This window comes from Etheostoma spectabile, chromosome 4, assembly GCF_008692095.1.
Source record: "Etheostoma spectabile isolate EspeVRDwgs_2016 chromosome 4, UIUC_Espe_1.0, whole genome shotgun sequence".
Classification (NCBI taxonomy): domain Eukaryota; kingdom Metazoa; phylum Chordata; class Actinopteri; order Perciformes; family Percidae; genus Etheostoma; species Etheostoma spectabile.
The window spans coordinates 24484835-24509968 of record NC_045736.1 but is presented as its reverse complement, the minus strand read 5'-3'; the positions used below and the strand labels follow the sequence as shown (position 1 = coordinate 24509968).

Genomic DNA, 25134 nt, shown 5'->3' with positions numbered 1-25134 from the left:
GAATCGAACAAAGGCAGTCTTACGGTACTTAAATGTGACTGAAAAAATAGGTAAAGTTGTTGCAATTAATTCCTATTTCCATTTGTCTTCTTGACTCATAAGCATCCACTCAAAATATAGCTTTTTATTTAGAACATATTTCTAAATACTGTTGGTCCTGAAGAGTCTAAAGTAGTCTCACAGTCTATATGCCAAGGCTGGACCAGCCTCTGTTTGATTTTATTTATACTTATGCTTACTGTTTTTTGGACCACATAGCAAAACTTGATCAGTAAGTGCTGCGCAAGTTTCTATCTAAGGCAGTTTCAGGAATTGACAGAGGGCTTGTTTGGCTATGTTAAAAACTAGATTTCCAGGAGATTCAAGATTTAGGTTAGCACTATAGACTGATAGCAGACTAAAAACCTGCTGAAATAGGCCTTCATGTCTTTTTTGTTTTGTTTAAAGGGACATTATTTGCTTAAGATGTGTTACACTACCTGGACTAACTTTAAAGTCTGGCATTTGTGTGGTTTATTGCTGTAGGTCAGATATTTGTCTGCATTAGGATCCTGAGAGCAGAATGGTACACAATATGTGGCTTTTTGGAACAGGAGAACAGTGTCACACAATTCAAGCTGAAAAAGTGTTATTTCAAAAACATGCATGCAGCATTCAGACCAACAAAGACTTGATAGCTCCGCGATGTGTGATGAGCAGCTCTGAAGCCCCCTGAGATCTCCTGTTTTCAAAGAATCCTGCGGTCTCGTTCCCTGTCTTGCTCGAGTCTCCGACCCCCGTAGAGCTATATGGTACCCACATCCTCTCCCTTAAGACCCCCACCAGACCGTTCTACACACTAACCTTTTATGCACACAAAAAAATCCACAGAAAACGCTCTTAAGCGCAAATTAGGTTTACAATAAAACAACTTTGTCTATCCAATGCCTGAAAATCCTCTTTATTAAGGAAGGTTTGAGGCTAATCAGACATTTGGACAGTCAGTCCTCATGAAATGCCAATAAATGGGACATATTACTTTTAATGTGGAGTAAAGAACATAGAATTAGGTTTTTAAGTAAGATATCAACTGCAACAAAATCTTCACTGCCTCCCTTGACACTACCTCAGTAAGTCATTGCTGTTCATAAATCGCAGTATCGTTCACATATGGTGCAGGGTCGATGAAAAGACAGTGTCAGCCTCAGTCTTTGGAATAGCCACATAAAACTGCTTATTGAAAAATGTATTGCTACACTATCTACTTTATTAATCGATTTTTTCAGTTGTTGAAAAATTCATCAAGACAAATTTTGTTGATCAGTTTATTCTCACTTGTGCAAAAAATCCATTAATGCTGCTTTTCTCTGTTTTATATCCGTGTAAGTGAAGTGCCTTTTTTGTATCAGACTGATATTTGGCAACAATTTGAAGACGTCACCTTAGGCTCTTGGATATTGCAATGGTCACTTTCACTGATTTCTGACATGGTTAATCGATTATTAGACAAATTACTCAATGCCCAAAGTAATTTGTAGTTGCAGCCCTAACAGACTCATTCCAAAGTCAGGTGTTTCTAAAAGTCTTTTTTTCATGTCTCATATCTGTAAATGGGCGAATGAAATTGAACTGGCTTGCATGCTTAACTGTACACATCCATCTGTCACCCCTGCGTTATCACTAAAGACTGAATGAACACAGTTTTGCTACTTTTACGACACAAAAAGAAATGAGTTGGGGACATTCATTGTCAACTGGAGAAATTAATTCGGTCAGTTTCTTTAGAATTCAAGTTGAACTGAAAAATGCCATATTAAATATTAAACATATTCAGTTTGTTAAACTAATTGAAAAATATGTTCAGTCTGTTGGAATAATTCACTATGAAAGATGTCACTATTGAACTTTTGTCAATAGTTTTTTTTTCCTTAATGAATTGAAACAAATTTTGCTTTTAACAGAATAAAAGCAATAATATTACTGCAAATGATTTGTTTTGACAAAATGCTTTGCATCAGTTTGTCACACAGAAATGTAACAGGGTTACGCTGTAGTGCTTTCTTAATTGTGTCTTGATACACTTTATACCCCATATTTTCATACTATGCAAAGTTAAACAAGTGATAAGAAATAACTATAAAGCTGCATACACACACTTACATGCACCAGTGAATACCTAACAATAATTTACAGAGTTGTGGATTAGGGTTTGTTTCACTGATCCTTCGCTCCCAGTACCTGAAGTCTAGGCGCGGTACATTGGTGTACCTTCGCCGTGCTCTGCTGTGAAGCTGCATATGTAGAACTCTGCTGAGCTCTAGGTCATGCACCTGGGCAGAGGCCACAGCACTGCAAACGTCTGCTCTGTGAATAAACAACTTTTTTTATTGCTTGATATGTGGTATCATAGCTCTGATGGAACTCACAATTTCAGCTGTTTGTCATGATCACTGTTTGTTGAACGGCGTCTTTCTCTTTTAACAACCCGCATCTCTGAGTGGTAAACTTAACTTGTTGGGTATATATGGTATGTAGTTTTTAAGCAAGTCAAGAATGTCAAGACATAGGATTAGCATTGCTATGTCAGGTTTTATGCACATTTCAAATTTCAATTTGTGTGTGGTGTTGTGTGTGTGTGTGTGCGTGTGTGTGTGTGTGTGTGTGTGTGTGTGTGGTGTGTGTGTGTGTGTGTGTGTGTGTGTGTGTGTGTGTGTGTGTGTGTGTGTGTTAGTCCCTTGGCTGGTGTACGGCCCTGTCTGATAGGCTCTGTGTGTGTAACACTGGGGTGTTACCTTGACAACTCAGGGCCCTGTCAGCTCAGTTCCTCCCATCACCTCTGACAGATAGATAGCAGGAAGAGAAAGGATCCGCACCGTCCCTCAGCAATTAGTCAAGCTACACAGCTGGTACACACACTTGGGACCGGACAAAATGATTCCACTGGCATGGACACTGTTGACAGTATTGCTGTGGACATCAGGTAAGACCACTAAGTTTCTCAGATGTTTCGGAAGCCTCAAGCATTCTGAGGCGTTCTCGACATCATAACTTAGTCAGGGGCCTGTAGCGAGGGATATGTTGTCGTCCACTCTCAAACTGAAGCTGTCTGATGTTCTTACTTAAATCCTGTCTACATTTATGAAAGGCAGTCATAACCATAGTGCGTGCTGAATGAGGAATTTTGTTTTTAATAGTCCAACAGATGACACAGAAGGTTTAAACAGACTAAGTACAATGCCGTAGCTTTTATGTTAATTTGTTAGAACTGTAATGCTCAAACTGCCAGTTAATATAATTTCATACATCAAAATTAAACAATAACTGCTATTAGTTTTTGATCTTATGCAACATCAATGTAATGCGTACAATCTGGATTAAAGTTTCAGTGATGATAAATTATGAGGATAACAATACACCACCTTTTTTTTTGCTCTGCGTTAGGTGTTTAAACATTTTTTATTTACATTTATTTTGTTTTAATATATATAGCTCTATCAAGGCATTGCCATGGATTGCATATTTGTACTGTATAGGGCAACTTGTTGGATAAAGATTAAATCAATTTGGCGTGTTCTTGAACGTCACACAATTTGTGCATTCCATACATGTTGGGCAGAACGAAATTATCATCCAAAAGACGTAACAGGGAGCCATGACCTTTCGAATAATGGAAGCTTTTGCATTGCTGGTTACCTTTCAGATATTTCATAAGACTAGTGATTGCAACAGGTATTTGCCTACATACCTGACTGAAAACAAATCAAATGCCACATCAGTCTTCCTATTTAGCAATTTCAAAATGTCACCTTCACAGAGTTTAAAATATGTTTCTTCATAGTTTGGCTTTATTTCCATTCTTGCAACACTTTTGGTGATAGTTGCGTTTCTACGCTGTATTTCTAGTTATGTTTGTTCACTCGCTTGTAGCCCAAGTACTTGTCTCTGCTTTAACTTTACAATACGTTTTTATTTTGTTAAGTAGGATAGACTGCACATGCACTGTTGCCTAATGCTTTTCCTTAAACCTTTCTAAACACCAAATAATGGACAAGTTGGCTTGAGACATCCCAAAAAGTAACTTTTTCTGAAAAAAATACACAATTCTTGGGAGTTTGGGTGTTTGGCCATGACTTTGTTGTTGTGTTTTAGAGCCCTAACTTTATGAGTTGTACAAGCATGTGCCTGTTGAAATCTCAAACATCCCTCTGTTTCCACTCCTAGGTTCGAGCCATATCCTGCAGCAAGAACCCGTCAACAGACTCTATCCCAAGATCCTCAGCACAGAGGAGATTGTGTGTGACTGCGCTAACATCGCTAACATGTCCTGTGACTCTGTCTACTGGTTCCGCAGTATTTCCAACCACCGCAGATCAGAGTTCCTAGGCAAATGTACCATTGTACGTCCTACATATGGGGCTAATGTGGACAGCACACGATTCAAATTCATCTCGAAGACCCTGTCATTTACGCTACGCATCATCAATGTGACAGAAGAGGACACAGGGATTTATTCTTGTGTTCTCAAGGGCAGGAAAAACATAGAAATGTGGAAGCCTGGGACTCTTCTTCTACCGGGAGGTTTGTATCCTGAAATCTCAAGCGCTTCATTTACAGTAATCAAATATAAAGTGAAATATCAAGCTGCTGTGAGAGTTTCAGTGCATCTGTCTAAATTCAGGTGGCAAGCGAGGACTACATATTTTGGAGGCTCAGTGCAGATCTATACCAAACCTCAGCATTTGAATCTGTTGCTCCATGACATTGGGACTACAAATAATTATGTGCCGCTCTGCACCATGTTGAGTTCATCAAAGGAAGTTTGTCTCACGTCCCCCTCTTTTCTTAAGTTTTACAGTATAACTCTCCACTACTACCTGTATACTATAACTCTATGATGTGTCAACGCGGTCTCACGGCAGTTTGTGAAATAGTCACGTTATTTTACATATATTTTATCTATTCGTTTGTCAACACGGACACGATTTTCTCGTTTATTTCGTGGTGGTCACCACAAAATGGGAACGGGGTCATTTTGTGAACTGCCATGAGACTGGGCTGGATGTGTTTATCCTTTTTCTCCAGATTTATTAGTTCCGACCATAATCTTGGAGCTTCCTATAGTTTGTCTTGCAAACCTTGTGTGCAACTGTCCTATACAACCACATAGACTCAGTGGACGTTCTAAAGAACCCCAATAGCACTCAATACAGTATCTGCTGTTGTTGCTTTCGTTAAGAGTTGTACACATGTAACAGGCCTTTCCAGATGATGGATAAAATAAAAATGACATAGTTACAATAGATATATCATTGCTATTTAGATACGCATGTAGAGTCTATTCATCAATATGTGAATATATTTTAGTTGAACTGTCCACAGCCCTAATAGGCCTGTACTGGAGAGTCACATGCAGGCAAACGGCATACATCATGTATTTGTTGAAAGAATTTGTTGATGAGATCCTTGTCAGGATAGTTTTTTATGATGGGAAAATGGGGACAGGTCAGAAATTACTGGGTTCTCCTTGATTCTCTGTCTTTACACTCTTGCTTGACTGCTGTTTAGTCATTACTTGTCTTTATGGCTTTATCTGACAGTGACCCCTCCAACATTACCTCCTAAGACAAACCCCAAACCACCAGTCAAGTCAGTCTGTCGCTGCTCTAAGAAGAATTCTTCACAGGGTGAGTTATTAAGGATTTTTCATTAAAGGAAAAATAACACATGTATGCACGTTTGTGGTGGTGCGTAATTAGTATGATGCTCTGCTGCTTACAAATGTGGCGTCATATGTGTCTGATATATGAGCATTTTTGATTGCAATGATGTAAATACAACCGACTGTACTAAAAGAAGAAACTGTCTAATGATTGATTATATCACCTGGTTACAATGCAACAAGTTATGCATAAAACCGTGTATATGTTTGTTTTAGGCTGTGGCTCCTTGGTTCTGTGGCCGTTGGTTGGACTTATTGCGGCCATCGCTTTAGCTCTCATCTGCACACTGTACTACTTCAGCCGTGAGTAGTCCCTGGTCAATACAGCACATTATGCTCCCAAATGGTTGTTGAACAGCTTTGAAATGTAAGAGTTAGAAGAAATATGTATATTTGGTTGTATTTTTGAGTGTTTTCTTTTGTTTGTACACATTTTTGCTCACAGGGCTCCCCAAAAAATGTCGGCACCACTTTGTGAAGTAAGTAGATCACTACAAATGGTGAAAAGATCAGTTATTTTTTGTGTATAATGAAAAAATAATAATTTCTTTACATTTCATCCAATACTTTAATCTCTTTTTTTTGTTTTTCACCATGAAGGAGGCGATAGATGACCCACACTTCTACATCTACAGCTCATATCTGAATCAAAGTACGTACCTAATGTGTGTCATTGTATTTATTTATGTATAAAACATTTACCAAAACCTTTTCAAGGTGCGTTGGTTTCCAATGTTTATGCAGTGTATGAATATTGAAAATCTCTCACATCCACTAACACTTGCCTCTGTGATTGCAGTAGCTGGAGTGCTTCACCTGAGCTAACGTCCAGAGGAGCACGAAGAACATGAAGATCTCCTCCGCTAACAACATCCTTGTGCTGATGTCAGTTTTATTTACAGCAAAATGTGCACCAGGCAGAGAAGAGTTATATATTTCAAGAACAGCCACCATGTAAAATAGTGTTAGGGAGTGTGAACTGGTTGAAGCAGAGGTGCCAGTTCGCCTCCTGGGCACTGCTGAGGTGCCGTTGAGCAAGGCACCAAACCCCTAACACCTTACGGCTCGGGGCGCCTGTCCATGGGCAGCCCCGTCACTCTAACATCGCTCCATTTAATGCATGTGTATAGTTCCTGTTTGCATATGTGTGTATATTTCGGGCCTGGGTGTGTGTAATGTGCATAAAAAGTGAGACATTTGAATTTCCCCCAAGAGATAAATAAATTATGTCTTCTTCTTCTTCTTCTTCTTCTTCTTCTTCTTCTTCTTCTTCTTCTTCTTCTTCTATTTACTTTATTTTGTTACATATATTACAAAACAGCTCAATAGCTTCACCACGTTTAATTTTTATAAGCTCTGTGTTGTAACTTCCAATCTATAATACTTTTTGATTTGTCAATATGCAGATGACATCATCATTTAACCGGGTGTTTTTTTAATTTCAGCAGATCTATGATCTGTAGCTTTGGGTTTTAGATTATTATTATTATTAAACCAAAACCAAACTGCTCAGTATGTTTTTCTCAAAGCCCACACCTAATTTGTTTATTTATATACAAAACACATAAACCTCTAAACAGCTACATGGAAATACAATATATGTTTATTTGCTTTTAGTTATTTTTTCGGTATTTATGGTGTATTTTTGTCATTCATAGTATTGTCAAGCGTTTTGTTTTGAACTACACTGTAAAGGGGGTTTTCTGTGAGCATAATTCTGTTTAATCAATAAAATTGTATATTTTCAATCAAGTAGTGACGCTTCTTTTTATAGGCAATAAAAGTTATTGTATTATAAACAAATTCTCTTGTAACAATAATTCAGTACCTTGTTACATCCAGATAAGTGCCAAAAGGCAAAGTTAACCACAGATTAGTAAAGCTTTGACATCTTTCCTCAGGGACACGTTTGAAAGAGCAGCAAAGATCCAGGTAGAAACTCGGGGTCAGACGCTCTGTGTGTCTCCAGTGACAGCTTTGACTTGTGCTCAGATAACTAACAAGTCCCGTTTCAAAATGCTTGCAATATTGCATCGTACGTGTAAACATTTTCTGTTCTATGGAAAAGAAGAGAAAGAGGTTTGGAAGTGGGTGTTGTACATCCATTGTCAATATTGTGTTTGGCGGAAGTTGAGTAGGTGAGTGACAGGGTTTGGTTTCTTCCTTTACCTTTGATGTGTAAACTTGCATCACATTCAGTTTCTGCTAAACTGCCTCCAGTATGTGCCAACATGCCTAATTGTTATAATCCTAAATTACAGGTGACAAAGTCCTTTTATAGCAAAGTGTGTGCTGTTTCGCTCTTGCTTGCTCGCTCTCTCACACACACACACATACACATATGCACACAAGCAACACACATGCACACCTGTGCGTTCAAGGAGTGTGAAGAAACAACTGAGTTGGTGGTTGTTCGGGTCTCAGGGAGTGTGCGCGACCCTTTCCTGTGTGCTGGAGGGAGAGAAGAGACAGAACCGTGTTCACTGAGATGCTATCGCTTTGCTCAGCTTTGAGCTCTTCATCTAGTCTCTGAAACAAAAAGACCACAAAAATACCACAGACCGAACCACAAGCATTGACAGAGACACAGTGAGACAGAGAGAAAGACAGAAAGAGCTTTACAGTTTTTCAAATGAGTATTGTTCAAAAATAAAACTGAAAACTGAAAAAGACATCTGCTGTTGCAGTGTGTTTTATTAGCTACAATAAAATATTACAAAATGATATTACCAAACTGCGTTAAATTACAGTGTACATGGTTTTAACTGTGTATGTGTGTGTGTGTGTATATGTGTGTGTGTGTTTCTTTGTTCATTTTTAAATCATAAGTTACTGTTGTAGTCAATTATAAGGACAGTAAAGGAACACGTTTAATGGATTCCTGTAAATACAACATGGGTTGAGTTAAATGAACAAAATCAAACAAAAAAAGCTTCATCAACACTCATTTTCATGTAAAACTGTTTACTACATGTCTTACCACCAAGATAACAAGCAGTTACAAGCTACACTCTCAGTATAACACAATATGATGCACCAGCACCACAAAATGCAGCCTCCAAAAAGACGATAAAGGTAAATCAACATTTGAACAGTTTCAAGAGAATGGAATATTACAACTTTTATGATGGTAGGATTTTGTTTCATCATACAATTTGAGTTATGCCAGGTTTCCCTAATGAACTAACAACTGCATGTATAGTATTTGATAATCATTCTGTGTCGATGCTTCAGAAAAGAATTCTTTTGTGTTCTTCAGTTCCAGGAAACATGAACGAATGCAAACGTCAGCAGTGGATGTGTAGGACGTCTAATACATGTGATTTATTTCTTTATTTTCTGTTGCCAGAAAACAGCCGAAATGACGGTGTGCGTAATTATAACACAAGACTGTATAAATGATATACATGCAGAGACGGTAAACTGTACACAACATATTTTGTAAACCATTTGTGTGTGTTGTAGCCTGCAGCCTTCTGATAAGTATATTCCACATGTGTGGTACTACGTTATTTGTAGTTCTTCATTTTGTAAGTATGTACATATGTATATATATTTAAATAATACTTTTACATATTATAGTAGATAAAAGCATTTGTTAACATGTTACATCCTTAGAGAAAAACATGCTGTATGTATGTTAAATGCTTGTTACTTTTTATATTTATCTGTATTTATTTATTTCTCTGTGTTGCTGCAACAACCAAATGTCCTCTCTGAAAATCAATAGAAGCTTATCACATCCCTTAAAAGTTTAAAATGTTAAACAAAAATACACCCTAAACTGAAGACCAAATACTTTCTCTAAAGGTATTTTTGTTTGCTTAACACATGTCAATTCCTCTCAGAGAAACAGTACCATAAAAGACAGAGGAGCACAATATGTGGCAGATGTTTAACTGTGCATAATCAGATGTAAATACAATTTATTGTAAGCATTTTTCATTTTAATGTATAGTTATATATAACAAAAGATACTTGTGAATTCATCATGTGAGACACAGTTTGACATAACAAATTCCAAATAAATAAAGTCAAATAAAGGTATTGTAAAGTGCGGTTGCCATAGTACAAAAAACAATATTGCAGTCTAAGTGACGTTAAAATTAAACTGAATATATAATTAAATAATATAGCAAAAGTAGGTAACCATAATATAAATTATATTTACCTGTGACCATAAATAATATTGAAAAAGTAAGTACTTGCAATGGAAAAATATATATACAGATAATAAAGATAAACAGAGAGTGTGTGGAGTAATATATATATATATATATATATATATATATATACATATACATATAAAGATTACATAAAAGACGTATCAGATACATCAGTGATACGTTCTGTAAAATGCAAGTTTCACAGTTAAACAATGAAACAAGACACACCAGCATGTCAAGGACACAAACTGCACATGTGAATGCACAGCAACAATGTTGATTAATACAAATACAGTGTGGTGAAAGCCTGCAGACAACATATTGTGCATATGCAATGTCAGCTTGTGCTTCATAAGATCAACTTTCGTATATATTTTAAAGGTTTAATTTGTCACACGTTTAACAATTAAAGTCACAAATTTAACAAGATGAGTACCCTGCACACAGCATATTCACGTATGATGAAACAGTTAATTATTTCTTCTGAATAAAACAAGCATAACACATTAAACTTTTCCCAAATCCCAATTCGACATATTTTCTTCTTAGCAAAAGGTAAGTATACACATGGAAATTCTTTCCAGAAATCCACATCTACAATCCTAACAGTAAGATATGAGCAAACATGTATTTGTGTACAGGCACCTGCATGTGTTCAAACTTCCTCCATTTCCGAGCTCTCCATTTTTACTTAGTCCTCTTGTTGCTCTTGGTTTCCTTTTCATAACTTCATATGCCATTATGCCAGGAACCGCCAGTACAGCAACAGAGCAGTGACAGGTCAATAAAAGTAATGAAGAAAAGGTGAACAAGCACCAGGAATTGATGTTGATTTACTGGTATTAAAGGTATTGCTATTTTCAGATTGTAAAGAAGTCTCTACTAAATGTATTTGAATGTCAATCTAGGCAATGCTACTGTACAGAAGTAAAGTCTTTCTCACTGGCTTTCCCCGGTCACCCACTACACACACTCTCACACACACACACACACACACATACACACACACACACACAAACACGCACACACACACAGATGTCAGTTTCAGGTTGGAGACCCCCCTGTGTGACTAAGATAGGGAAGCCCATGCTGGTGTGTTTGAGAGTGACTCAAACCTGAAACAGAGAAATGGAAAGGTGAAGTGGGCTAATTGACAGCTCTTTGACTGGGTCTTCCCTATAACACAGAGCATCAACAGAATCCCCTGCTTACTGACACCTGAACCTGGTTTCCATCATGGTTTCAGTTGAAGTGAATGTCAAAATAATTGATGAATAACAAAAACCAAAGTTTAGTCAATCTGCCTCTGCATTTTGAAGAAATTGTGTGGCGAGGTGAAGAAAATGCACTATAGTACAGGTAATGAGACACAATATTGGCTCTCTCTTTCTGTCATTTTAAGTCTCCCTCTGTTGGTTTCTCTCTGTCTCTCTCCTCCCACCCATGGAACAGATAAATCGCCCACTTACCATTACCAGATCGGTGCATTTGCTTTCCATCACTGAACAGGAAATAGGACGGGCTCTCAGTTCATCTGAAGGGAGTTTCACTTCCCTTCCACTGTTAGACAAACTTTCACATAAAGTGACAGATAGCGTTCTGCTTAATTGTTGCTAGGGTAGAAGGGTAGAATGTACGTTGTTGTTGAAGAAAAATGCAATTTTACAAACTGGTTTTTATTTACATCCCTGTTGGTTATGCTAACTTTTTACTTACCAGTCCAATACAGCTTTACATGGGCCACAAAAACATCAGGTGTCCAACATGTCCAGTTACCTGAACCTGTAATGTAGTCCCTTCATTTAGAAGGTAAATGCATGCATGCAAAAAAAAAATAGTTTTCTACTTTGGCGCTCTTGCATCTTCAAACTCTGCTTTCATTTTGATCTTTGTAAATGATTTTCTTGCACTATATTAACTGTACTGTATTGCAGTGAAAAAATCTGGCCGCAGGCATATGAAAATACAAACACAACTGGCAAAGTACTCAAATCCTTTTCTGTGGTACAAATGTGGTTCCTGCTACAGTATTTGTCTCCAGGACCACATTTTGCCATGACACACACACACACACACACACATACACACACAAAACAATGCAAGTGGAATGGGTAAAAAGCTGAAATCAAATCAAAATCAAAATCAATGCCAAAAGCATTTTATTTTAAATATTTTGAGGGCCAGTTATTGCACTTCTCTGCACAGCAGTTGTTTTCCATTAGCTTTTTTTTATCCCTCAGCTGTCAAAGTTAAAACTCTGCTATGACATCACTGGTTGGGATGTGGCCAGTAATGCAACACACTTTGAAGTTTCAGGCCCTGCAGAGCAGAGCAGCAGTTTTGTGACTCATGATTCAGTGATTTACTGTTTAATCAATGACAGAGCCATAAATCCTAATTGTGCTGCCATCTAGTGGTTGAAATGTACCTCGCTGCGTTGACGTTGTGCTCCGTTGCCACTGGAATCCGTTGATTTTCATTCTTTTCGCTCGGATGTCCGTTAACTTAGACTTTTTCTGTGTTGGAATTTTAAACTCCGATGGATTTATGAGGACTATGGTTAACTGCTCCTCAGATCTCTGCAGGGTAAATCCAGACAGCTAGCTAGACTCTCTGTCCAATCTGAGCTTTCTGTTGCACGACTAAAACAACTTTTGAATGTAGGCCTACACGTGTTCCACCAAAACATGTTCCTTCCCGAGGCTATTTTACAGCACTGCAGAGGAGGGTCTGGCAAAGCAAGACTAATTTCGGACTGCGTTACATTGCGTTACACTGGGTGTCGGGTGTGGTTAGCTGTGCAACATGGATGAAACTTTTTTTGATTAGCATGCCACTGTCATACTTTTAGAAAAAAAAATATTAAAGTAGATGCTACAATTTGACAGATTTATTTCAATGCGCCAGACAGAGGGATGTAATCAGCATAACTAGACTCTTTAAACACATAACATCCCAAATGAATAAAGGTTCAAAATGAAATCTACAAAGTGAAGTTAGAAACCACTTGAAGCTACCTAAGTGTAGACCATTTCTTGATGTCCTACACTATTCTGCCTTTTGTGTTCTGAACCAGGAAACCACACCACACACAGCAGCAGGCAGGGACCTTAGAGCACATCTATTGTCTTTCTGCAGTCATTATATCAGATCAATTCAATTTTATTTATAGTATCAAATCATAACAAGAGTTTTCTCAAGACACTTTACAGAACGAACAGGTCTAGACCACACTCTAGTCTACACACTAGTTTACAAAGACCTAACAATTGCAGTAATTCCCACAAAGATCAGTGCACATTGTTTAGGATGTATAGCATTGTTTACCGTGTAAATCCCTTTACTGGTATTACTTTTCTGTAACATTGCTTGCAGTTGCCTTTTAGATTTTATTTGATTATTTTAATCTGCCACTATACTTTACCATACTTTTAATCTGTGTAGATCCATTATCTGCCTCTACAAGACGTAATTTCACCAGAAAAATCAAGGTTTTTTGGACTTCAAAAGGAAAATATCAATCCCTTCACAGCTCCTCCATGTCCCATCAAACACCGGAGGGAGGTCAAAGTCAGCAACAGAGCAGTGAGTCCCTGAAGCTCGAGGACACTTCAACAGGCCTAAATTGCGTAAAAAGACACCGTGATATTTTCACTTCCTAAAATTCACCATTTGATTTGTGCAGAAACAGTGTTGAGTTGTGTTTGTGTAAAGTGGGTTGCCACACTGACTCTTTTTACGCTTCCTACCTGCATCCTTCTCAGCCTACATACTGTGTACTGCTGCGTTTATGTGTCAGTAGCTGGTGGATAAAGTTGTGCTGTTCAATGCTTCAAACCAGACACAAAGGTGAAGTGCAGATCGGTGGGCTCCACTTCAAACATCTTGCAGACCACGACCATGCTTGCAGGAGGTCTCTGCAACACTCTGCTGCAATGATCCCATTTGACACAGCAGAGAAGAAGGTTACAGGTGGGGCGTGGTTTGATATCTCACTGAATTATCTCATAGCAGGCTCCAACAAACACCACAAAGACGCATTTAGCAGTTATTATCGTTTGCAACATTAAAATGGACCAAAAGTGGAGTCAGATTCTGGTGATTCTGGTGTTTTGTCAAAGTAAGCTTAACCTGAATTTTGAAGATTCTTCACTTTCGTGTAGCAGCTCTGTTTCTTAGTCTTTGGCTGTTTGGTTGCCTACCTAAATAACGGAGAGGTGAAAGATATAACTGATCCTATTTCATCACATCTTTTAGGAATCACTTCAGGAGTTGGTGAAGACAGAACTGTAAAGGAAGGGGAGCAGGTTGAAATCACATGTATTCCTCAGGAAGTGGGCAGCATAGTCGTCTGGTTTCGAGTTCTGGACACGTCTGGCATGGAATTCATTGCATCTTTCAGCAGCAATGGTCTCCTAAAGTCACCCGCGGCCTCCTTTCCTTCTACCTTCAGTCAGTCAAAGATTCAGCAAAATATCCTAACATTGAAGTCTTTCAGCAAATCTCGGGACAGCGGCGTTTACAACTGTGCGTCTCTCAAAGCCAATGAACTGAAATTTGGTGTAGCAACCCGACTGGTCGGAGGTGAGTTTTGTTTCGTACATTTGGTCTTATGATGATCATATGATGCATGTTTTTCAGAATCACTTTCTATCACATCGTTCTTCTCCCTTCAGAAAAAGTTGAAGTCGCAGTAGTGGAAACACCTAGTGGAAGGGCCTCTGCTGTCACCACCGAACAAAATCCATGCACAACTGCTGCGCCATGTGATTGTAACAACATTAACAAGCAAGGTAATTGTTCACAATCACAACTGTGTGTAGTGAGCCCTTATCATCTTCATATGTATGATGCTGGTGGTAAATGAGCACATGCTTTACAGGGGAAACCAGTCCTCAAATGTTTTGTACTCCAATCATACTGGGCCCATTGGCCGGCGGCTGTGGCCTTCTTCTTCTAATCCTCATCATCACCACCGTGTACTGCAACCGTAAGTTCATCGGATATCTAAAACACTGTTGCACAAAGTTTAATCTGCAGTCAATTCATGTCTTTGGGAAGCTGAAAATTATTAATTATTTTTATTTTAAGTGTTTCCCAGAATTATTCAGTCTTTTTTCAGCTTTTCTTGATTTAAAACTTGGATGATTTGGCTGTGATGTGTGTGTGTGTAATGATTTGCAACGTGTTTAATGACACTGGTTTTTTGTAGACATAAGGACCAGGAGATGCCCACACCATTACAACCGAAAGTAAGTTATTTATTTATTTTCTTTTAATCTAATATTGTCTTTCAATCTAGGGCTGTTGCCAAACTTTTAGAAATACTGAGGTCAATAGTCCAAAATTTAATGAAACGTTTTCAAGGAAATTACTCTTAAAGTCACAAGTTTTTCATGGATGTAGCAAACTAAACTACTTGAAACTACTGTCTGAACTTTGTGGTTCTTTTTAGTATTCTTCCTGGGAAATTGTAAGAACTTACTTGCCCGTAAAATTAAGTGTTTTATTTCAGAATGCTGCTTTAAAGCATTTCCAACACTGCCAGGAATATTTGGTGGAGAAATACTAAATTCTTTACCCATTTATAAAATCCAGTCTCACATGTCATAACATTTTTTTATTAAAACATTATGGAGTACATAACCTCAGTGTAGCTACAGCCCTGTGTTTCTTTTGTACTTTCGTTTTGACAACAGAACTTAGTCAATGAAATACATGATTTATTATTATTATTATTATTGATAATAATAATTTTAAATACCTTGTTTTATCTCATATAGACCACGGTCGGGAGCTCATGAAAAACTAAAAGTGGACAATCGACATGTTTAATCCGAATGGTGTAATTTCATGGACACTGCTTTAAATGGCAATTACATTACAGGCTTGTTGCAGAAATCTTTTTTCATCTTTTTTCAGTTTAATTACATTTCTGGTGAACATGTTGCTGCCAACTTAAAAAGGCTCTTTGTGAAGTGTTTAAAACGGTTCAAGGTTTCAAATTATAAAACATCTTCAAAGCTCTTAGCCGGCATATATAGTTTTAACATTGTTGTTTTACGGCTGATAACGCGGCGCTATCACAATACGATTGAACTCTTCTAATGAAATAACATGAAATGAAGTAAGCACTGATTTACATTTATTTTAAACATAATACAAAAAAATGTATATAATTATACGGTTTATAAGTATTTGAATTAAAAAATCTGAAATTATGAATTATTTTGAGTAATCAGAGGAATGTATGTTGAGTGGATGAGTTTAGTCAGGATACGGATTTGAAACCATTTCAATTTTCACTTGAAATTCAATAAAAGTGATCAATTGTATTTGCATGGAGTGTTGCATGGAATCCATCCTATTTTTGTTGGTAATTTGGTTAAAAAGAAACCAATACTTTCTGAAATAGACATTTTTAAAGGGGGTTTAATTTGACCCAAGGACAACAGGAGGGTTGTAAATATTTAATAACCACTTAAAAAAGAAGACATTGCTCTGATTTTATTTTTAGCTGGATAACTTGAAATGTTAAAACATTTCATTTAGTTAAGCTTTTGATATATTATTTAATTTTTCAAAAATGTCTTGTAATTCAAATGTCTATGGTTTCAAAGTTAGGAGGAATTGTTTTTCTTTTGTAAAATTGGATGTTCAGCATTTTAGAAATATCCCACTTTCTGAGTTTTTGTAACTTGAAAGATTTTAAAACTAAAATAAAATATATTGTCACTCAATAAACAACTAATTGTATTTGTCTTTATTCACGTTTCATTTTACATGTATGTAATTTTGTTTCGCACATCCAGCCCAAGCATTTGCATGACCCATCGTCATTCAGGGTCTCGGCACAGAAATATAAAGTTTGAGCGAAAGACATTTGTTTTGTTGTAAGCCCCCCCCCCCCCCCCCCCCCCCCCCCCCCCCCCCAGTAAAAAGGAAGTGGGCTGCTACAACTGTATGCAGAGTGAAAACACATTAAGCTTGGAGAATAGTTTCTGTTCATTCTAATACACACACACTTCCCTTGCACCTTTAAGAAAACATTATTATCATTATTATTATTATTATCATTTAGCTTTCCTTTACATTAAGGCAGTTCATGTTCGGTAAAAATTGTAGAAATCAGACTCGACAGATAGCAACTAAACCATTTACACTTTATAGATCTTATTTTATTGAATTACTCTTCCCACATCCTAAAATACCTCTCATATCGTTTGACTCACATACACACACATAACACCTTTGACATGAAAAAAAAAATGGGGGCCAGTACATTGCTTTTTAACTTTACAGTTGAAAGCCCTTTGTAAATTATACAGTGTTGTCTTATATAGAACAAAAAAATCTTTTTTTTCTTCTTCTTTTGTTTTTACAGTATACAAACAAGGGCAGTTTTAAAAGCTTGTAACCACCTTGGTTCACTAAGTGCACTTCTGGACACCAGCATATTTTTGTTACAGAAAGTCAAAGGCATTTGCAAGGGATGGATACAGAATTAAGCAGAATACCTCCTGAGAACCCTCCACATATTTAATTATGTAAACTATGTATTGTCCAAAATATAAGCAAACTAAGCTGTCCACTAGTGTCTTAATGGCATCTTACCACATCATGATAGAAAACTTGGCTTTTCTGTGTACATTCAAATTGCACAAACATCCCAATCCTACACCCACGCCCTACTGCTCCCACACAAGCTGACGGTCACCACTGGTCCAACCAACGCCACAACACCACAGAGCTTAGATTAGCAGTTTGTTGTGATATTAGTGTTTCATTGGAAACCTTTCAGCTTTAATGTAGATACAGGAGTCTGACGAGGAACGCCTTCCTTCCCTCAGCATGCTCAACACATCAACCAACAAAAGTAAAGATTTTCACTTGACTTAATCTTCTCTCATTCCCCAAAGTATCCCTCCTTACTTTACACCCGTTCACCACTCACTTTCATTTTCCATTTTGTTTTATAATCTTTTCTTTTTTTCCAATGACTGAAACCTATACCTTCTCTTCCATAAATACATGTGAAACAAAAAAGGCACCGCATGCAGAGTGTGTGTGTGTGTGTGTGTGTGTGTGTGTGTATGTGTATGTGTGTGTGTGTATGTGTGTGTGTGTGTGTGTGTGTGTGTGTGTGTGTGTGTGGTGTGTGTGTGTGTGTGTGTGTGTGTGTGTGTGTGCGTGCGTGCGTGCGTGCGTGCGTGCGTGTGTGTGTGTGTGTGTCTTATGGGTATGTCTAGGTCTGTCTTTCATCCAGTATACATTCTTGACAAGTTAGAAAAATAAAATCATTATCCAGAAAGCAGCTCCCTCACTGATGCGTCCCTGTGGCCGGGAGGACAAATTCTGCCGACAACCTGCAACATTTGACACATTCAGCAGTCAGTGGAAAGAGGTTTATTCTTATCATGTTGAGAATCTTTGATCAGGTACAATTGTAGAATAGATTGCAACGAACCTTAAGTGGTTTAGCTCTTGCCTCCCTTCTTTGTAGATGTTGGCACAACGTCTGAGCTAAGTTGATCTGATAGCTGGTCAGCGGCAGACGGCTCCTCTGCATGGTGTTTCTGAAGTACAAGGTTAAAGTTTAGCTATACTACACGCTGTATATATACAAGGAAAAGAAGAAGCAGCGTCTTTGCATCAATAATTCTATAAATTTAATGCAACTACTTTGTGGAATTAACATCAGCCAAAGCAGAGACAGCAGAAAGCATCACATGCAGCTTTGTGCAGGCTCCACCGATGGAGATTTTTTTTTGGTTTAATTACAAGTGCACCAATTTATTTTGGCCAGCATCGTGTATATTCAGCTGCATTTCTTTGTAAGTCTACATGCAGCAGGCAGTTTGCTTACTTTAGACTTTGACTTTGACTTGCTCTTGCCCTGTAACAAAGTTGGCACCTTGGTTAGGCTCAACAACTGCTTGTTGCTCCATGGGGAGGTGACCACTGATACAGTAAATGCTAGTAAACAACCTGCCAAGGGCGCCATGTAACAATGTGACTAAAAGTGTGTAACATCAGTACCTATAAACTGCCGTTAGATAGTTAGTTGTTTCCATTAAATGTCAAGCTCTACATTAACAATTGGTTTTCTTTCATTTTCTTTCAAATTTTAGTGTACTGGTAATTTCATCTTATGGAACAATCTTACATCCCGATCTCACTCGGATCTTTCTTTTACCTTTGGTTTGTCCATCTTAGATTTGAACTCTGGGGCATCTGGGAGCAGGGTGTCAGACAGGGAGTCCAGGACAGTACCAGTCATTTGCTAGGAAAGGAAATAAATAGATACACAAATAACTAAATAAATGATAAACAAACATATTAAACATGATTAGTTCAAAATGCATTCATGCACTGAACACAGTTGTTTTAAGCTTTAAAGTGTAACTTTTTGATATTAATGAATGTCCGTTACATCCAAGCCACTGCCAAATGTGTTGCTACGAAGCAAATTAAGACTATCAGCCCCACACAACTCTCTCGGTATTTCTCAATGTGGCTATGTTCAGAAGATTGTATCCTCCGGTGCCTTTCCGGCGCAGAAATTTGAGTGAAGATAATTACCTCTTCTGAAGAGTATATCATGTTTTTTAATCCTCTGTGTCCTCCTTGGCTATTAGCAACTATGTATAGGGGGGTTGGGGGCAGTGCATGATCACGTAAGACTTGTGTCATATGGACGCTCTGACAGTTTTGTCATTACTTAGAATTCCTCACGGGGGCGGCAGAAACTATGCACTATAGCTTTAAGTCACAATCTGAAACAGTTCAGCATACATAGTAAATGTCCAGCTTGCCACTTTCAATTGCTAATTTGATGTGCATTGCTGTTCTGAAGCCCCAATGTTGGTAAAGGTTGTATCTAAAGATAATCCAAAGAAATCCATTTGTTTGAGGTGATATCTGGGAAGTGCAGTACTGAAACATGACAGAAAAAGGCACTGCATAGCACCATCATAGGCCTTGTTCACAGCAGACATGTTACTGTCCTAGAAGGAACAGCACAGCTGGAACTAAAAAATATTGTTTCCCAAGAAGCCATTCCAGCGAGGCTACACGCAAAATGCCAATTTTCCCTAATTGAAATGTGACCAATATTAGTTACCAGTTACTTTTCTCACTACAACATGCCAAAAGGTGTTGCAGTTTTTTTTTTTTCTGTGCTACCTTCAGGGGCCTTGAATCCAGGACAGGAGGATCCAGCTTTATGGTGCCAGCAGGGGATGTGACTGGGGGAACGGTGGGAGCACTAGAGAAGTCACTGGACAGCACGTCCAAGGCTGCTTTTTCATCCATAGCCTTCTGCGGAAAGACAGGAACTTAAACCATCTGCATGTTGTATACTGTATCATTTAACAGTGCATGTCTGTCTAATGTCATAATCTGTAAGTGTGTGCATTTTTACCTTCTTGGGTACAGCAGCTGCTTTTGCCTGTGCTTCTGCTGTTTTCTTTAAAATTAAATTGATGAACATTAGACACACAGTAGAATTACTACTACTAACAAGCATGTCCCAGTAAACATTCAAACCAACAACCTCACACAATATTTTTGCCCCAGATTCAAAGTTAGATACGTCAAATCTAAACAAAAATGTTATGCACTTCCAACAAATAACTCCCAGCAGAACTGACGACAGTAACAGAGAGAGTAATACCTTAAGTTCTTTCTCAGTTGACCGATACTCTGGTGGCAGCGAGTCGTCTCTCTCCCCCATCTTAATCAGCTTCTCTTCGACAACCTTTTTCTCCTGCAAACAAACATACAAATCAGCTGAAGTCACTGGCAACTTTTTATCAAATCACAAATTGAAAATATTCTCTACTGTGCTGGCTATGCTCTTGAAGCACGCTGGCTACCTTGACAATGTCTTTGGCAGGAAGTGGTGCAGGTTGAGGGGCGGGTGTGATATCCTTCAAGGTGTCTGACAGAGCATCCATGGCATTGTCTGCTCCCCCGGACAGCTGAGTGCACAAATGCAGACAAAAAGGTTTTAATGTAACTTCAGGGTTTTTGAGAGTCCAAAAAAAGGCTTGAGCTGGTCTTTACCTCTTGAGCAGTTTTTGTGGGAACACAAGCAGCGGACTTCACCGTCGAAGCAGCAGTGGAGGAAACAAATTCTGCCGCTGAGGCATTCAAAGCAAAGCCTGCAGAGGGCTGAGGGAGTGACAGAATAGAGTGTGTAAAAACAATGTAGGACTCTAAATGTCTAGTTGCAAAGAGGTATATGTGCATCATATTTTATTATTTAGAGCTGCAGTCAACAGTGCTGGTTCCAGAGTGTACCTTTGCAGGAGGAGCTGAGGGGGTGATGCCAGCAGCATGGACAGCAGGAGCTGATGAAGAGGTCATGAAGCCTTCAGACAAAAGGTCCAGAGCCTCACCAGTATCCATGGTGGGCTGCAGGAGGAGGGGAGAATGAAGTGATGGGAAATGATGAGGACCTCTGATTATAATATATTCATGGGACACAGTTTTAAGGTTAAATATGGCTGAGATATTTGCCTTATCAGTGCACATAATGGTTTTTTTTCAAAACAGAAAAGAAAAAAAGTCAGTGGAGAAGAAGGAACTTTTCTAACAAATCACTTATACGGTAATTTGTCTCCCCTAAGTTGTAGGAGCAGGCCAATTTTTGAGTTCATCCTTATTAAACCGGTATATTTCCATTCCTCTTAACAACTTGATTTTTTTGGGCACTCCCTCTCTTCATTCATTCTCTAACTCGCTCAACAACTGCTGTGCTCTCTCAACCCTCTCTTTATCTCTCTCTCACAGACAGTTAGAGATACTCATTACATATCGTGCATTCAAGAGCCATAAAATGAATTTGTCCGAGTCTCACCTCAGGTTTAGGAGCAGGCAGATTTTGGGGTTTGTCCTTATTAAACCTGTATTGTGGAGGAAGTGAGTCCTCCCTCTCGCCTACAAACACACCCTTCTCCTTCTTGTGTTTGTCCTCCTGTGAAAAGGAGGATAAACAAAAAGGAACACACACATGGAAATAAACAAAAGAATGGAATTGATATAATTTGGGTTAGGGTTAGGGGTTAGGATTATGGTTAGTTCGTGTTCGTGTGTGTGTTTATGCGTGCGTGCGCGCGCGCGTGTGAGTGTGTCATACCGAGACAATGTCCTCAGGTCTGAGTTTGGGGAGTTCAGGTTTTGGTTTGTCTACGGGCAACGTGTCACCGAGAGCACTGAGAGCATCCAGAGACTGAGAGCCATCCTGATGAGAGAACAAGAAGTGTGATAGTGTTGATGGTAAGCTTAAGCTATTCATAGAAAATAAGTGAGTTAAGTAGAAAGAAGCCAAAGCTTTACCTGTGGGGCTTTCTTTGCAGAAGGAGGAGCATGCGCCTGAACTCCAGAAGCTTTTTTTGGTGCAACAAAATCTGCAGAGAGTACATCCAGAGCTGACAAATCCTCTACTTTGGTCTGAAAAACAGAGACAGCTTTCAGCTACAACAAAGTGAAAAATTTAAAAAGCACAACATGCTGTTTCAAACAAAGTCTTAAAAATGAAATGTTAGGTAATGCACTTATTTGGCTTCTTGCTGAGAGTTAGATAAGAAGACCAATGCCACTCTCCCTCTGTGAGGAGACCGTTATCTTAGCTTAGCATAGACTGGAAACAGAAGGAATCATCTAGCCTGGCTCAAAGTGTAGTTTTTACACACCGGTTTTTGTATGGGCAAAAAAAAAACTAAATCTAACATGTTAATCAGTGATCTGGTCGCTGGTAGGCTGATTTGTTTTACTTTTGGACAGAGCCAGGAAAGCTGTTTCCCTGGTTCCATTATTGATCCTAAGCTAATACAATCGGCGACTGGCTGTAGCTTCAGTTAACGTACAAACATGAGATATTGTCTTCTGACTAAGCAACCCAAAAGAATTTTGCTACAGGAACTGAATCTACAGTGCACCTTAGCTGGAGCAGCATGGACAGCAGGAGCTGAGGAAGAGGTCATGAAGCCTTCAGATAAAAGGTCCAGAGCCTCACCAGTATCCATGGGGGGCTGCAGGAGGGGAGATTGACAGATTAAATCAATAAAATGCAATTAGCATTTATTTAACATTGTTAAGAGTCAAACACCCTTAAGAATATTGAATTGATTTTTTCCCCAGTCTTACTTCAGGTTTAGAAGTCGGCAGATCTTTTAGTTCTTTTTTATTAAACCTGTAATTTGGAGGAAGTGAGTCCTCCCTTTCTCCTACAAACACGCCCTTCTCCTTCTTGTGTTTGTCCTCCTTTAAAAAAGGAAAAGAGGAGGACATAATATTGCCTGTTGAGTCTTTCTGTGAGGAGCTGACACACAAATGTTACCAATAAGCCAACAGTAGGAGGCTTTCTGCAACAAAACGCTGTGTGAACTCAGTGCCCGTGAGTGTTTGTGCTCCTACCGAGACGATGTCCTCAGGTCTGAGTTTGGGGAGTTCAGGTTTTGGTTGGTCTGCTGGCAATGTGTCACTGAGAGCGCTGAAAGGATCCAGAGACATAGAGCCATCCTGATGAGAGAACAAGAAGTGTGTTATACTGGTCTGTCAGTTTAACTATTGAAATAAAAGGTATCTCCCATTAAAGAGTGACAAGACATATCTCACCTGACCAGTCTTGATCTTGCTGTCAGTGGCGTCCTTTCCAGGAGCAGTTTTCTTTACTGGGACAGGAGCAGAAGGCGCAGGCCACACAGCCCCAGGGGGAATTGCACAGGACTCAACTTTCTACACCAGACAACAGAGAGCACATTAAACTTTACATTAATGGCTATCCGTAGCTGTATTTGTAAATTTTACAATTATATCTGTGACCAGATTTATACTGGGAGTGGATAAGGGCCTACATCAGAAGTTAGTTAACTGCCATGGATCATTGATCATTGATCTAAACTGTTGTGCTACCAACTTGGCTCTTTATGTCTGCTGATCCCTGACTGAATACTACTCTTATTATCACCCTCAGCCGTACTTTGTGATTATTTCTAAATAGAAAACGGTAGCATTCTAACATGCTAAACTAGGATTGTAAACATGCCTGGTAAAATTTATACCCTGCTTAACACCAGCATGTTATCATTGTCATTGTGAACATTTGAGCATGCTGATGTCACCATTCTGCTCCAAGAGCCACTGTGCCAAAGCACAGCCTCACAGAGCAGCTAAAACGGCAGTAGACTCATAAAGCCTTTTTGTTTTGGGCAAATCTGCATCCTGCTTTATTGCCACAAGTTCCTGTTTGCACCTGGCTTACTTTGATGCTTTTGAAAAAAATCAGAATGAGCCAAGATCTGAAGTAATCTGAAGCTCCTTAAAAGTCCATATGATGGACATTCAGTCAGTCATATGTACTTTTATCCTCAATGGACAAAGTTTTGTTTTGGATGATTAAGACCAGCCAAGAGATGCTTGCAGGGAAGGAGGCATGAGCTTGCTGTACCTTGGCAGTAGAAGAAGTAATTCCAGCCTCCAGAGAGAAATCATCCTTGACTTTCTCCATCTTAGCTTTTTTGTCAACAACAGGCGGACACACAGACACAGGAGGAACTGCAGGGGCTTTCTACAAAAAACACCAAAGACAACATTTGCTATACTATTCTTCAATTTACAATTTTGTTTGCAGTCACCAGTAACAGATCTACAATGTACCTTTGCAGGTGGAGCCTGGACAGCAGAAGCTGTTGAGGAGGTTGTGAAGCCTTCAGACAAAAAGTCCAGAGCTTCACCAGCATCTATGGTGGGCTGCAGGAGGAAGGACACAGAGGAAAGAGAGAGAGATATATTGTATATCAATGTTCTATACTACTGTATTTGTATCACAGTGATACATTAAAAAGGTACAATATGTAATGGATTTTCATAAAAAAATATGTAAACACTGATAAAAAAATTTATCTTTCTCAATCATCATTTAAATGGCCCACTATAAATGTGTGGTGGTTTCTGTATCTGTGGAGACCCTGCCCGCGGCCTGTATTTAAAAAAAAAAAAAAATTGTCAGTCGGGATGTTTTGGAGGGTCTACCTATCCCCAAGCCAATAACCAGGGGGGTCGGACTCGGACCGGGGGGGAAAAGGGAACAGAGTACCCAGGGCCCTCATGTAACAAGGGCCCAAAAAGATGCTAGAATGAATAGCTGTGGATGTGGGAAGGGGCCCATAGAAAATGCCTTTCTACAGGGCCAATAATTTTGTGCTACGCCCCTCTCTATGACAGCGTGCATGTTGTGCAGCCCTCTTTTTCCTGACTGCCGCT

At 38.8% G+C, this 25134-nt stretch overlaps 3 protein-coding genes across 53 annotated transcripts in view; 2 read left to right on the top strand and 1 right to left on the bottom strand.

The window, feature by feature from the left end:
• Positions 1–2745: 2745 nt before the first annotated feature.
• cd8b (cd8 beta) lies at positions 2746–7446 on the top strand. The gene is made up of 7 exons (XM_032512887.1): positions 2746–2959; positions 4201–4557; positions 5577–5663; positions 5915–6001; positions 6144–6177; positions 6299–6350; positions 6498–7446. Exons 1-6 carry the CDS (start codon positions 2911–2913, stop codon positions 6306–6308), a joined length of 624 nt encoding a protein of 207 aa, XP_032368778.1. The 5' UTR covers positions 2746–2910; the 3' UTR covers positions 6309–6350; positions 6498–7446.
• A 6126-nt stretch (positions 7447–13572) lies between these two features.
• cd8a (CD8a molecule) lies at positions 13573–15900 on the top strand. 2 transcript variants are annotated; one of them, XM_032512885.1, is made up of 6 exons: positions 13573–13836; positions 14122–14448; positions 14541–14657; positions 14747–14854; positions 15077–15116; positions 15648–15900. In XM_032512885.1, the coding sequence occupies exons 1-6, from the start codon at positions 13692–13694 to the stop codon at positions 15697–15699; spliced, it is 789 nt and encodes a 262-aa protein (XP_032368776.1). In that variant the 5' UTR covers positions 13573–13691; the 3' UTR covers positions 15700–15900. The 2 variants fall into 2 exon arrangements, with proteins under 2 accessions (XP_032368776.1, XP_032368777.1); XM_032512886.1 differs by having other exon boundaries at positions 13599–13984.
• Positions 15901–17033: 1133 nt separating this feature from the next.
• The window catches only part of cast (calpastatin), a 36940-nt gene continuing 28839 nt past the window's right edge, over positions 17034–25134 (bottom strand). For 41 of the 50 annotated variants that reach the window (XM_032512834.1, XM_032512844.1, XM_032512854.1 and 38 more), the window contains 19 exons: positions 24529–24621; positions 24320–24439; positions 23488–23607; positions 23287–23391; positions 23017–23133; positions 22809–22901; positions 22207–22320; positions 22007–22111; positions 21728–21844; positions 21169–21282; positions 20932–21039; positions 20742–20846; positions 20540–20632; positions 20288–20332; positions 20050–20184; positions 19061–19147; positions 18731–18760; positions 18335–18440; positions 17034–18231 (listed from right to left, as the gene is read on the bottom strand). In XM_032512834.1, coding sequence (XP_032368725.1) covers positions 18342–18440; positions 18731–18760; positions 19061–19147; positions 20050–20184; positions 20288–20332; positions 20540–20632; positions 20742–20846; positions 20932–21039; positions 21169–21282; positions 21728–21844; positions 22007–22111; positions 22207–22320; positions 22809–22901; positions 23017–23133; positions 23287–23391; positions 23488–23607; positions 24320–24439; positions 24529–24621 — 1800 coding nt within the window. In that variant the 3' untranslated portion in view covers positions 17034–18231; positions 18335–18341. Of the gene's footprint in view, positions 18232–18331; positions 18441–18730; positions 18761–19060; positions 19148–20049; positions 20185–20287; positions 20333–20539; positions 20633–20741; positions 20847–20931; positions 21040–21168; positions 21283–21727; positions 21845–22006; positions 22112–22206; positions 22321–22808; positions 22902–23016; positions 23134–23286; positions 23392–23487; positions 23608–24319; positions 24440–24528; positions 24622–25134 lie in introns of all 50 variants that reach the window. The other 9 variants (XM_032512833.1, XM_032512836.1, XM_032512835.1 and 6 more) reach the window with 9 other exon arrangements.

Excerpts from the sequence above, each read along its gene's own strand:
- cd8b (XM_032512887.1), top strand. The coding sequence starts at position 2,911 with ATGATTCCACTGGCATGGACACTGTTGACAGTATTGCTGTGGACATCA. Across the intron at positions 2,960-4,200 it reads AGTATTGCTGTGGACATCAG|GTTCGAGCCATATCCTGCAG; the intron begins GTAAGACCACTA and ends TTCCACTCCTAG. Across the intron at positions 6,002-6,143 it reads CACACTGTACTACTTCAGCC|GGCTCCCCAAAAAATGTCGG; the intron begins GTGAGTAGTCCC and ends TTTTGCTCACAG.
- cd8a (XM_032512885.1), top strand. The coding sequence starts at position 13,692 with ATGCTTCAAACCAGACACAAAGGTGAAGTGCAGATCGGTGGGCTCCAC. Across the intron at positions 14,449-14,540 it reads AGCAACCCGACTGGTCGGAG|AAAAAGTTGAAGTCGCAGTA; the intron begins GTGAGTTTTGTT and ends TTCTCCCTTCAG. Across the intron at positions 14,855-15,076 it reads CACCACCGTGTACTGCAACC|ACATAAGGACCAGGAGATGC; the intron begins GTAAGTTCATCG and ends GGTTTTTTGTAG.